General features: G+C 45.9%; 2 protein-coding genes across 2 annotated transcripts in view; one reads left to right on the forward strand and one right to left on the reverse strand.

Moving 5' to 3' along the window:
- Positions 1-1097: 1097 nt before the first annotated feature.
- Positions 1098-1840, reverse strand: LOC118081106 (pseudouridine-5'-phosphatase-like). Its single transcript, XM_035107278.2, has one exon. It carries the CDS (start codon positions 1791-1793, stop codon positions 1098-1100), a length of 696 nt encoding a protein of 231 aa, XP_034963169.1. The 5' UTR covers positions 1794-1840.
- A 1509-nt stretch (positions 1841-3349) lies between these two features.
- The window catches only part of ESPL1 (extra spindle pole bodies like 1, separase), a 45686-nt gene continuing 35167 nt past the window's right edge, over positions 3350-13868 (forward strand). The window contains exons 1-7 of the mRNA XM_035099532.2: positions 3350-3399; positions 4482-4570; positions 5027-6142; positions 7151-7255; positions 9123-9243; positions 10196-10332; positions 11929-12116. Coding sequence (XP_034955423.1) covers positions 4490-4570; positions 5027-6142; positions 7151-7255; positions 9123-9243; positions 10196-10332; positions 11929-12116 — 1748 coding nt within the window. The 5' untranslated portion in view covers positions 3350-3399; positions 4482-4489. The remainder of the gene's footprint in view (positions 3400-4481; positions 4571-5026; positions 6143-7150; positions 7256-9122; positions 9244-10195; positions 10333-11928; positions 12117-13868) is intronic.

Genomic DNA, 13868 nt, shown 5'->3' on the forward strand with positions numbered 1-13868 from the left:
AGGGAACCAGGCAGAGGGCCTTCTCGGTAGTGGCACCCACCCTGTGGAACACCCTCCCACCAGATGTCAAGGAGATAAACAACTACACAACTTTTAGAAGACATCGGAAGGCATCAGAAGGCAGCCCTGTATCGGGAAGGTTTTAGTGTTTGATTTTTTTAAAATGTTTTTATGTGTGCTGGAGGCCATCCAGAGTGGCTGGGGAAACCCAGCTAGATGGGCGATGTGTAGTAAATGATAAGGGTTCAGTTTAAATTTATAAATTTCTAGTTACATTCTGAGTAGTCCTTCATAAAGATGTAAAGTGAAGGCGGAGATGTCTAAACAGCTTACAACTTATAAATTACTTTTTAAAAACCTGTACTTCTGTAAACACAAACAAGGCCAAGCCTTCAGGTTTATAATCTATAGAGTTAGCTGGGCAACAATCCTTGAGACAAATGAGACTTTGGTGGCAGAATAACGTTTTCTACTTTGTGCCATCTCCCTTTCAATCCAGAAGGTGGAGTTTTATGTTTGGAGTGGTTGGGAGACTAGAGCATGGGTGACCCAGGTTCAAATCCCCAGTTCATGCAAAGAACTAGGTAGTTGACTGTGGCCCTGTCCACCGTCTCAGCCTAACTTATCTCTAGAGAAGGGGAGAATCATATATGCTCACTTGGGCTAATAAAGGTGGGAGACAAATGCAATAAGAAAACGAGTAAATAAAACCAGAAGGCAGATCATTGCAAAATACAAGGCAACACAGTAGGCGAGCTTTGGGAAATGTTTGCATTCACACCCAAGGATTCCCCTGCCCCATTTCCACCCCGTCTGGTATTCCCCAAGTGGCTGTGTAATTCAGGGTCAAACCTCTTTGGAGGGGCAGGGGCCACTGCCAAAAATGAGACTTTCATAAGTCAACTGCTAAGAGGGGCATAGCATGCATGCCCCATTTTTCTCTCTAGCATTCACGGATTTCAATAAATGAGCTGGCAGAAATGGAGAATATAACTGACTGATGAGCCTTTTAATAATAATAATAAAAATAAAAATCAGGAGTTTGCTATTTTGTCCAATATGGTAAGATTAAGGGAGTCAACATGAAACACTATCCCTTATTGAAATTTTGGCAAGCCGAACATTTCTGGCTTGAAGTCACTCATGGAGTTGAGGACCAGGGTAGCTTCTTTGGTTAACTCTTTCGCCAGCTTTTCATCCGGAACCATGACCACTTGCATGCCGGCACTTATGCCTGACTTGACCCCATTGGGCGCATCTTCAAACACAAGGCACTTTTCTGGAGGGGCCGGAGGCTCAAATTTCTTTGCGCAGACCAGAAAAATATCAGGCGCTGGCTTGCCAGCCTTCACTTCCGGGTTATCTCCCAGCACAATATGGTGAAATAATTGAAACATGGCCTGGTGGTGGCCTGTTTTCATGTCAAAGGCCTCTTTAATGGAGCTGCTAGCCACAGCGATGGGTATCTTGTGCTGATGCAAATGGCGGATGAGCTTTTCTGTGCCTGGCAAAAACACGGATTTGGGGAACAACTCTTTCTTCTTCTTCTTACTTTCTTCCAAGATTTGGTCTGGGCTTATGGGGAGGTCCAGCGCCTTTTGAATCATCACCACAGCTTCCGCTTCCCTTCTGCCCATGATGGAGGATTTCACCTCCCAAGTGAACTGTTTTCCGTAGTGGCCGCACACATCATTCATCACTTCAGTGTAAAGGGTTTCGGTATTTAGAAGGGTTCCGTCCAAGTCAAAAATGACGTGAGTGACGGGCTGGAGAGGTTTGGAGCTGCTGGCCATCGGGACGCAAGCAACAGCGACCTCCTTACCAACTGCAGCTCAACAAACCGTCGAGCAAAACGGCTGCACACACGCGCTGCCGTTGCTCCGACGGCTTCTATCCAAACTGCACTCACAATTCTATGTCGTCTTTTAAGGTGGCAGCAGCAGCAACAGTACCCAACTCTCTTTTGGCGCCGACTGTCGCAAAGCACGGTCGTGCGCGACTTCCCCTCTGGAAGTGGATTCCCCACTTAGCGAAACCGACGGCGTCCGTGGGCTGCTTGCAGCAATCGCGGCCAAAGAAGCTGGCGGTGGCACAGTATCAAGACAGCCCATGGTGCAAAAGCTCTCAAGCTCTCGACCACCACGATCCTGTGCGTGCAGGGCTCCCCGCAGGGTTGGAGAGCCTGTGGGCATCCAGGAGGCTGGACCCCCAGCTCCCTTGGCCATTGGCTATGCAAACTGGGACTGATGGGAATTGGGAATCCAACAACGTACGGAAAAGCGGGAGGTTCTCCACGGACTTCAATCCGTTCATTCTGCGCAGGACAACATTTGGGGGGGATTTGTTCCTGCACTGTCGATTGGCCTTCGCCCTTCCCCCTTTACTGCGACACTTGCTTGGGAGTAAGACGCCTTGAAATCAGTGCGGCTTACACCAGAGTAAATAATGGCAAATGCTCAGGATGCATAAGCAAGAAGAGCACGTCCAGTCCTATTTATTTCCCCTGTTAAAAAAGTCTCCTCCCCCATGGGCGTAGGCAGGGGGGCATCTGCCCCCTAATCTATCGAAATCAATACAAATATGAGGTTCTGCCCCACTCCAAACAAAAGCCTGCCCTCCCTAACAAAAATCCTGGCTACGCCCATGTTCTCTCCCAATAAAGGCACGCGAAAGTAACAAAAATATGAAACACCGTGCAAAAACCAACTAAGAGGCTTGCAGATTTGGAGCTGAGCGGAGCCCACTTCGCCAGCTTTCTGCAAGAACGGTGAGCTAAGGATCCGATCCCTTGAATCCACGTGCGGAAGGAAATCATAGGTCTGAAGAGTTGGAAGGGCCCCCAAGGGTCTAGTCCAACCCCCTGAGATGCATAAATCTCAACAAAAGCACCCGTGGCAGATGGCCATCCATCCAACCAAGCTCTGCTTTAAAAACTCCAAGGAAGGAGAGCCCACCACCAACTCTAGTGGCAGACCGTTCCACTGTCGGAACAGCTCTTCCTGTCAGAGAGCTCTTCCCGACGTTTAGTCGAAATCTCTTCTCGTAAGTTCAAATCCAAGGGCAACGGGTCCGCCGTGGACCATCACTAGCCGCAGCAATAACATACGCGATCCTATGCAAAGCGGCAATGCATTTCGTAGGTAGGGCTCGCTTGCAGCAAGCAGCAGCCGGAGCAAATACCACGAGGCGCTACGCTGTTTCCGCAGCCGGGAAGCGCAGCCCGCGAAGGACTTCCCCGGGAAAGGCGGAGCTACAAGGCGGCAACGGTGATTGGCCGCGGGATCCGATTTGAACGGGGAGCGCGCGGGGCGCGGCTCCGCTTGCAGGCTTCCTCGCTTGTTTGCCTCGCGCGGCTGCCGGTTAGGGGAGCGACTTCGAGGGGTCGTCGGGAGACTGGGGGTAAGATACTGAGGGGGGGGGTTGCGCGTCTACACGGCGCAATCCGAATCCGAGCCGAGTTATTTCTATAGCGGCAGATATATATATATATTCCACAGCAGCCGAACCGGTTTTCTGTTCCGAAACGTGGCGGAGCCGGAGCCCAGCCTGGGAAGAGGGTTGTGGAGTGTTTTTTTGGAGTCAGTGTGAACACCCCTCAGGGCGGAATTCGGTGTAGCTACTGGCGGGCTTGGGAGGAATTTGATGGCTTGAACCGCAGGGGCTGCATTGAGGTAAAAGGTGCCCTGCAGACTCGGAGCCCTTCAAAGCGTCCTTTCCCAATCCCACCCCATAGACTATAAATGCTGTCTTAATTTGTTAAGCATATAATATGGCTTTCGATGTAATTGTGAGGTTTAGCCTGTTTTCTTTATTGCTGCTTCGTTAATAGTGTTTTGTAGATTGTTTAATTGATTATTTGTCAGTTGCTTTATACGAGTTGTGCTGTGTTTGTGGTGCTCTATTATGTTCTGCTATGTTGTCATTTATTTATTGCTGTTTGTTGTTGTTTATTGTTGGTAAACTGCTTAGAGGTTCATTTGAATGAAAAGTGGCTTAGCAATACAATCAATTAACCCCTTTAAATGACCTAGTAGCCAGGCTCTTCTTATGCTCCATACCTAATGAGAGGAATTGGCATGCAAGCAACAGTGAGAGCCTCAAGGAATATTTGTGTGTGTAGCAGTTCAGATATGGAAGCCTTTCTTGAGCTCAGTAAACTCTGGTCTAGTTGGGACTTCCTATTTTATGGTTTTCTAGTTGCTGCCAACACACTGTCGCCACCAGTAGCAGCCCTTTTTTTTCTGGTGTAAATTATTGCTGTTTAAGCACCAAGATAGGAGATGTGACTCAAATATTCTTGCATTGCAGGGGGTTGGACTAGATGAGCCTCAATGTCCCTTCCAATTCTGTGACACTGTAACGATTTTGTATTGTAACAAGGTAGAGATGAGGGATATAGGACCAGACTAAATGAGAGAGAGAGACCTGGCTCAGCTCTGCGTATGAGCTGGTAACTTTATTTGTATTCTTACTTTCTGCAGGATGCGAGATGAAGTTCCTCAAAGACGTGGATTTTGTGGCGCGGACCAGCACTTCCCAAGAAACACTGACTTTGTTGTCTGAGTTGAAGGTAATGCTGCTAGATGTGTTGATAATGAATGGCTTTTGAAAGAGGGTTATATGGCTATTATTCGCCATGGTGAGTAGATGGAATCCCGAGAATTAGAAACAGTATACGGTATCTGTGAATATGAATACCAGTTATTGGGGGGATAGCTTGTGAGCTTTCTGGAAACCTTTAACTGACCATTACTTAAGTTGACATGGCTGTGCTTGGAGAAGAAATGCCAGCTCTCACAATGCCCAAATGGGACTCTAGATGCATGCTTTTCTGTTTGAATAAATCAGTGATGGAGAACCATGCTGGTTGGGACTAATGGTGGTTGAAGTTCAGAAACATCTGGAGGGCCACAGAGTTCCCCGTTCTTGGTACACATAGATACATTGCCTCCAGAAGGGGCTTAGTAAACTTTAAAAATGGTGAGATGCTCTAACAATGATACTAAAAGTCTCCTCTCAATTTCAGGAATGCCTTGAGGGGGAACCCAAAAATGCAGACTGCCCAAGCCAAGCCTCCAAACAGGTTACAGCATGTGATAGAATCCTACGGGCTTGCATCCACAGGCTTGGTGAAGGTTTGGACTGCCCTGCTCACTTGGAAAGTCTCCAGGCCCTAGCCAAGGCAGCCTATGGCGGCTACACTGCATCAAGGCTCCAGTATATTCCTCTCTACTTGGAAAAGTTGCTGTACCATTTGCTGAGGGCTGTGGCTGCTCAGGGCTCCTCTGATTCTTGCCTAATGTTTGCTGATCTCCTCTATGAGGAACTCTTGAAGTACCAGCCTCCCCAGGTGCCTGCTCATGACTATGCGGCTGTTGCCCAAAGCACCTTTGGTGTGCTGTGGAAGAGCGTGGATGGCAGGGCTAAACTGGACAAGACTCCAGCAGAGCTCAGGGCCGTGCTCTCCACCCAGCTGCAAGCTGTACGCTTCTTGGTGCTTCTGGAGAACGATGCCGCCAACCTCTTGCCTCAGGAGGCCCCGTACTTCACCTCCAAGGTGGCCCGGCATGCCTCCATTGCAGCTGTGACATTTGAGGCCCAGCGGAGTCCTCTGAGAAAGGAAGAGGCCCATTTTCTCAGTGCAGAGTTCTTCCGCCTGTTGGTTGCTGCCCTTCTGGAAAAGAGGGGTGTGGATGCGCATTTGGCCTTCCAGGACTGTCTCTGCATCTTTGAGCTCACTGTGGTGAGGTGCCGTTACCTCTGCAAAAGTGGCTGCTTCAAAGAGAGCGATGAAGTTATCCAGCAATTCAGTGACTACTTGAAAAAGTCCAGCAATGAGGGCCATTGCTTTAGTGTGGCTTTAGACGTACTCTCTGCTGGAGTCGAGCTGAACAAAGTGTTGGTGCAGGCTGAGGGTTCAGTAAAGCCCTTCTTCATCCAAGCTACTGAGGCTCTAAACTCCTCAACAGATCATCAAGAGCCCCTGCTTAGAGTGCTGACTGAAAGCTGCCAGTTGCTCGTAACCCCTTTGTATGGACTTGCAAAGAACAGCAAACAGGGCTTCTTTAACCTGCATGATATTCTGGGGATCTCTGCCTTCATGGAAAGTTACGTCGCATTACTCCAGAAGCTGATGGGTTTAGTGAGTAAAGCTTTCCCCGTCTATCCTTTCATATAGTCCTGGATGTCTTTGTGAGAGCAGTAGTGCATGGCTAAGATGTAAACAATAGGGTTTTATCCTGGATTTGGGGAGCGGAAGGTGCAGACCAGGCATCCCCAAACTTCAGCCCTCCTGATGTTTTGGACTACATTTCCCAACATCCCTGACTGCTGATCCTGTTAGTTAGGGATCATGGGAGTTGTAGGCCAAAACATCTGGAGGGCCAAAGTTTGGGGATGCCTGGTGCAGATTATGCAGAGATTCAATGAATGTGGTTCAATGAACACTTAAGGCTTTCAAAACATGTTTTATTCCATTGGTTTAGCCCAGGGGTAGTCAACCTTCTTATACCTACCACCCACTAATGCATCTTTCTTGATGGTAAAATTTCCTTACTGCCCACCAGTGCTTGATGGAAGGAGGATTCAGCTAGCGCTATAGAACCCCCTACCGCCCACCTAGAATCCTGAAACGCCCACTAGTGGGCAGTAGGGACCAGGTTAACAACCCCTGGTTTAGCCTGTATGGGCAAGAGGAGGTGGGTGGGGATAGGTAGGATAAATACCTTTGCTCTGCTATTGTGAGATCTAGAAAGTTGATTTTCAAAGTACAGCCTTCTATATAGTTGGTGTGTGTGTGTGAGAGAGAGAGAGAGAGAGAAGAGGGGGCACAATCAGATTTTCAGAATGCAAATGTTGGCGTTACATCTTAGAAATATGTTTTCCAAGTTCTCATCGATTGCATTTTACACTGAAGTGTGAAAAGACTTTGTAAACTCTGCTAATGGTGGTAGGTAGATTAATAAATTGTATTTTTCCTGTCTCAAATTAAAATAGGCCAGTTCCTCTGCTATCACTAGAGTGTTACTGTTTTTGTTTTAATGGGACTTTTAGGAGGGCTTTCAGCGCATTAAAGGTTTTGCGAGTAGTCTTATACAGGTTTGACCTGGGATTGTTCCAAATACTTTCTGTCGTCTTTGTCTTCTACAAGGTTCTGCCAGAGACCATGAGACAGCAGCAAGCTCTGAAGAAGCAACTGTACCACTACTTCCAGATGTACACGACTTTGGTATCCGACACTCTACAGACTCTGCAGGTAAGTCTGTCTTGAATGGACAAAAACATTCAGTTTGTGGAAGTAAGACTGAGGTTGTCTTCCTTGGGCAGGATAAATAAGTCTTAGTCTCTTTAAGTCTTGGCTCAGCAGAAGTTGCTTGCTGTCTCGGTGGGGGAGCTTTTAGTCTTCTGTCAAAACGTCTGGTAGCAGGACTATGAAAGACGCTTGCCTGGAGAATTGTTGAATTGCTGCTCCCTGTCAGAATAGACCAGGGATGAAGAACCTGTGGTCTTCCGAACACTGCTAGACTGGAACGCCCATCATTCCTGAGCATTGAGCATTCTGGCTGAGGTTGATGGGAGATATAGTCCAACAACATCTGGAGAGCCACTGATTCCCCCATCTCTGAAGAAGACAGTTCTGGGCTAAATGGAACTTTGATCAAACAAGAAATAGCTCACTTTTATCACCTACCCGATTCCTATACAGTCGTACCTCAGCTCCCGAACACCTTGGGAGTCTAACGTTCCAGCTCCCAAACGATTGAAAACCAGAAGTGAGTGTTCCGGTTTTTGAATGTTCTTTGTGAAGCGAAACATTTGACAGGGCTTTTCACAGGTTCCGATTGTCTGCAGGAGCTTCCGCTAGCCAATCAGAAGCCACGCTTTGGAAGTCGAATGGACTTCTGGAACGGATTCTGTTCAACTTCCGAGGTACAACTGTATAGACAAGATGCTGACATGGTTCCTCTCACATCAACAGAACACCCATGGTTCATAAATAAGAGAGAAGTGTAGTCTTTTTAGCTGTGAACGTGGAAGCTGACCTCTGAAGGGCAGAAACAATGCCTCAACTTGACTGTGTAATGTGTGGCACAAGCCTCTTCCCCTACCAAGAATGCACACATCAAAATGAGCATATCTGGCTAAAAAAGCAATAGGATGTGATGTGGTGGCTATCTGATGCCTTGAATGAGGAACTGCAAATCAAAATACGTATAGGTAATTGGCAGGCACATTGAAAGATGATGGGAAATTGCTAGCTTATCCTAATCATGCAAACAAATGTGTGTAAGTTCCAAATTGCTAATGAGTTGATGCACAGGAAGAATAGAGTAGACACAAGTGCTTGTGGCTGGAAGGCATGCAAAATGAAGGCTGAAGTCTTGGGCCACAACGTAATTAAGATTAATTTATATGCAAAATACTGTGGTGTGTCAATGGCTGCAGGGAACTATAGGAAATCACCCTATACTGGAAAGATAATATCTTTTTTGAACAACAACAACAACAACAACCTGAAACTGAATTGATTAGCAGTTTGGATTAATACAATTAACAGTGGTGAAAATGCAGGAGGAGTTTAAAGAAGCCTTGGTTAGTGAATTATATTAAAAGAAAATAAGGAATTTTGGGGACAGAGACTGAATTCATGCTTCTCTGAGAATGTCAAACCGTATCAAGACGATGAAGCAGGAAGTGTCTGTAAAGTGTTCAGAGGAGCAATGCGTTTATTAAGCATATTTTAAGTATTTGAGAAATAGTGAAGTTAGTTATTTTGAAATGTAAAACTTTTAACTGTGTTTTCTTGCAGTTTTTCCTTCACTTTCATGCCTTTTGTGCTTTTCTATGCTCTTTTCTATTCTTGTATCATTATATTTCTAGTACTGTAATAATAATTTATTTGGAAAAAGGGAGAAGGAGACTGCAGCACACCCACAATTCCTCAATCATACCATATCAGTTGTAGCATAGTTTTCCTAACTGACCCTAGGTACTTTGACCATTGAACTTGATCAAGGTGATTATCTACTATCTGTTGCAGATGCCCTGTGGTGAACTGTTGCTTTGAGTCTTGAAGTTCCCCCTCCTGTTTTAATTCCTAAAATTTTTGGATTTCCACACAGGGGCCGGAATCTGCAGCACTGCCAGAGTTACTGGTGTATCTTCAGAAGGTTGTCACTTGGATGTTGGATATGCTAGTAGGACTTCCCAAGAAAGAGCAGGCTGAATACCTGGATTTCTCAGGTTGGTTTCCAGCTGTCTTTCTCCAGCTGTCCGAGTCTGAAGGTAGGACAGATGGAGCTGTGTACAGATAAGTTGAGGGCCAAAATAAGGAAGAAAGAAGAATGCATTCTTCATTTTTGGCATCTCTCTCAGTCTCTGAGGTGTCCACCTTTCTCTCTTTAATTGGTGTGTGGGTGGGTAGATTGCCTTTGGCAAGCTGAACTTGCTGGAGAACTTGGAGACATTACATGTCACTCGCTAAAATTCTGATGGATGGGATTAGGGATTGGTAACTGAGGGCCCCATGTATCCCAAGGGTCCTTTTTCTTGGTTCTTTCTCCTGAGGCACAAGCAAGGGGCTCCTCAATCCCCGCCAGAGGTGTGAGCGGTAAGAGAGGTTCTGCTAGAATTATCTCAGCACCTGAGTTGTGCGCGATCCTGATTAACAGGTGGAGGGGTAATGAGCCGCTGAAGGTGTGTAAGGGGAAAAACCAGTCCAAATCGCTGTTGCTGTTGTCTCTGGGAAAGAGCTTGTTTAGGAAGAGACCTTTACCTGTGTCTTGATTTTGTGCAGAGTTTGGTCTATATTGGTCCTTCTGCCCTTGGCTTAATTGAAAATATTGTGCTAGTTAAAATCTGATCACCAACCCGAAATCTTGATGGTAAACAACTATAGCTTCTTTAAGCTCATTACCTTTTCAGAACAAAGTTTGAATGGGCAGGTTTTGGACTAAGGAGAAGAGCTGTAGCTTAGGGGTAAAGCATTCTAGTCTCAATCCCTGGCATTGTGTAAACAATACTGAGCTAGATGTTCCACCTAGTGGAAGTATCCTGGACCATACAGGATCAGTTGGGTCAATTGGATTTCTGCTTCAAGAGATGAATCAGTAATCGGTTTTGTAGTTTTCTGTCATAAGTAGGTTTTAATACCCATTGAAGGTAGTTTTTAAGATTGGTTTTCTTCTTCTAACAGCATACTGTATATCACGGCTGGCATATAACTTCTACTGTCATAAGATGTATGCGGAGTCTAACTCTATCGTGGAGCTTTTCTGCAGACGCTTGGCAAAGGAGGAGATTGTCAGTTGTTCAGATTTGTCTACAGAAAAGGTAACGAAAAGTGTTGCTTGTAGTGTGCTAAGCTGGCATGGAGGAGGCACACGGGCGAAATTCCATGAACTACGGAACATGCACCTGCAGGTTGCTGTTTTCCCTGAGCTCTGGATAGACACTCATTTTGTTTGAAGAAGTACTGAGTTCAATATAGCATAGTGTGATGGGAATAATAATGAGCTTGGCCCTGGGTTCAGATTTCTAGGATTTAGGGATGGAGGTGCTCGGACAAATCGCCCTGTGTTTAATTACTTTGAAAAGCTAGGTCATCTGAGTTCAAAGGAGCTTACTTTTAAAAATGTGTAGGATTGTTGCTTTGACTTAACTCAGGGGTAGCCAACATGGCATCCTCCAGTCTTTGTGTAGTGCAATTCCCATCATTCTAGGCAATTGGCTGTGCTGGCTGGGGCTGATGGGAGTTGGAGTCCAACAGTACAGTATATGGAGGGCATCATATTGTCCAACCTGTTCGTAGGTGCTAGGATTAAAATGGTACTCAGAGGCCTGCAACTACTGATTTGGCTGGCTGACTCAAAGCCAGTATGTTTAATTGCAGCCCTCCTCCTTGCTTCCTCTCTTTTTCAGCTCTTTTCTGTGGACCACGTGATGTTCCAACCCTTCTTACTGTTGTCTTACACCCCTGCCTGCGCCTTCTGCAGGCTTTTGCTCCTCCCTATCTCTCCCCCACCAGGTGGCGCTGTGGTTAAACCACTGAGCCTAGGGCTTGCTGATCAGAAGGTCGGCGGTTCGAATCCCTGTGACGGGGTGAGCTCCCGTTGCTTGGTCCCAGCTCCTGCCAACCTAGCAGTTCGAAAGCACGTCAAAATGCAAGTGGATAAATAGGAACCGCTACAGCGGGAAGGTAAACGGCGTTTCCATGTGCTGCTCTGGTTTGCCAGAAGCGGCTTTGTCATGCTGGCCACATGACCTGGAAGCTATACGCCGGCTCCCTCGGCCAATAATGCGAGATGAGCGCGCAACCCCAGAGTCGGTCACGACTGGACCTAATGGTCAGGGGTCCCTTTACCTTTACCTTTTTATCTCTCCCCCACCCTCCCAAGTCACATCTTGGATTTTCTAGCAATGGCATCCAGAAGTTTGAGAGCAGATAATCTGTGACATCAGGGCAGTTCAACGTATCACTGCAGGAGGTTTCATCAGCACGTATAACCCATGAATAAAGCCAGGAACTTTTTGGCAGAAGAGCCAAATAGAAGTGCAGTAACCTATAATGAGTTGCCCTGTTTTTTTTGGAACGCGCCCCAGGGGGGGGGTCTTAGCATGACATCTGAGGAGTTGGTCAGTTAGAAGACAGTTAGAACTACAGCATAGGCTGTAGTTGAGCAGTTCTTGCTGTAGCTCACTGTTTCCCAAACCTGGGTCTCCAGCTGTTTTAGGACTACAACTCCCACCATCCCTCGCAAGACCAGGGGTGATAGGAATTGTAGTCCGAGAACGGCTGGAGACCCACGTTTGGGAAACACTGCTCCAGCTAATGAGAACCTGAAGCAGAATGGCTTTACTTCCTTCTCTTCAGGAAGGAAGACTAGTCTCCACTGCATGCTACTTGAATGCTTTTCTTTCTCTTCGCAGCTACACAATTGCTTTAAGCTTCAAGTGGAGAATTACAGGAAACTGGGCTTGTTAGAGGAGGCTCTCCAGGCTGTGGTACTCTGGCTGGCTGTTCAAGGCAGCGGGATAACAGAACAGATGGCAGAGCCAATCTCCGCCTGGGTCAAAGTCAAAATTGATGCCAGCAAATCTGATGACCTGAGACTGAAGTAAGAATGGAACCGAGAGATTGGGTATTCCTCTTAAAATGGGGATTGAGGTTTGCCCTGTCAGAACTTGAAACTGGCAGTTTGGGGGGGGGACTTTTATATTTGTCTTGCTGTATATGTGTAGCTTTTGGGAAATCTGCATCCTGTCCTTCCACTGTTGAAACAGTGTTCAAGTTGACTTACATACATCAGTTTAAAACCTGGTGTCTGTTTTATTCGTGCTTCTGAAGATAATCACAGCAGACAAGACTACTAAAAGAGGAGTACTATTCCAGCTCTTTGTGGCATTGATCTTCCCCGCCACCCCTCACATGCATTAAGATATTCCAACTTATATCTTCTTTGCCGGGAAAAGGGACACTGCAGGTTCTGAAGGAACTGGAGAGTTTTACCTCATGTCACATCCTAGCACTAAAGAAAGAACATAGGAAATGAGGCTGCTATACTCCTTGACACTTAGGTCCTCCCTTAAGCAACAGTCAAGACTATTAAGCAATAAAATCTGTGTATATAAATGTATATAATCATCTAAGCACATGGTGCTTGCCAAAACAGCTATGACAGGGCTGTACTTGAAAGCACTTGCAATCCAAAAAAGACCCAGAAAAAAAAACAGTTCATGGAATTCCTTTTTTTGGGTCATAATTATTAATTGATTTTTATACAGTTTAAAAATTTCGATTCAGTTTCCATACAATATTCCCGTAACATTTTGACTTCTCATCCTTCTGTGATGTTTCAGATCCTTATATCTAGTGCCTTGAATATCATATTTCTCTAACATATATCAATTCCTATAATAGTATTTCCTATAAATCTCTGCTGGCGTGTTCTGGTCCATGGGGTCACGAAGAGTCTGACACAACTAAATGACTAAACAGCAGCATAAATCTCTGCTATAGGACAAACAAAAGAATGCTTTGTTACAGACATCAGATAAAGTGGGGATGCTCAGTCTGCAGTTTTCTGACCTTAGTGGGGTTTCCATAAACTGTTCCACAGGGTATTTAACAGAATCCACCAACCCTGTCATGCTGTTCATGGAAACCTCCAAATGTAAAGACTCCTATTGGTAACAGAAGGAACGTCACTGCCGCAGAGTTCCACACAAAACTTCACGTGGGTGGCCGCAGTAGAATCCAACATGTATAGCTCTAACCAACCTATGCCGTAATGGCCTCTCCTAATTGGTGTGAAATGATTCAGCCCATATATGGGGTCCCAACACTGTGTCCTTGCGCATTATGATGTGTGGTGTGACATTTCTAGTCACAATCCCACTTCATATTGCATGCAAGCCACACATTTGGAGGTGCTTGTAAATAGGGGTTTAATTTCAATACAGACAAGCTAGCTAACTTACCAACCTTGTAAGGTCTTGAGGATGGTCTTTTATGCACAGCTTTGCCACCAGCTTAAAATCAATTGGGTAAGTTCATAGGGAACAGGTCCCCAATTAGAGACTGATGCTAGATGATGCTGGGACAAAGAGCAGGATACCCAATGCGTTGTTTCTTTGCTGCTTGTGAGCTCCCAGAGGTGCTCAGGGCCAACCCAATACATTCTGATGCATGAAAGACAACATGGCATCTCCCTATTCCATGTACAGAACCAGTCTGTCCTGGCAATAGCCATAAACACGTGTTTACCACATATCAAATAAAAATGACTTAAGGAGGAATCAAAAATGGTTCATTTCTGTACTATTTGGTCTAAACCTTTGATATACATCAATACAACAGAGACAGAACA

Source organism: Zootoca vivipara, chromosome 2 (assembly GCF_963506605.1).
Source record: "Zootoca vivipara chromosome 2, rZooViv1.1, whole genome shotgun sequence".
Lineage (NCBI taxonomy): Eukaryota > Metazoa > Chordata > Lepidosauria > Squamata > Lacertidae > Zootoca > Zootoca vivipara.

Bases quoted from the DNA above. Each gene is read 5' to 3' on its own strand.
- LOC118081106 (XM_035107278.2), bottom strand. From the start codon at position 1,793: ATGGCCAGCAGCTCCAAACCTCTCCAGCCCGTCACTCACGTCATTTTT.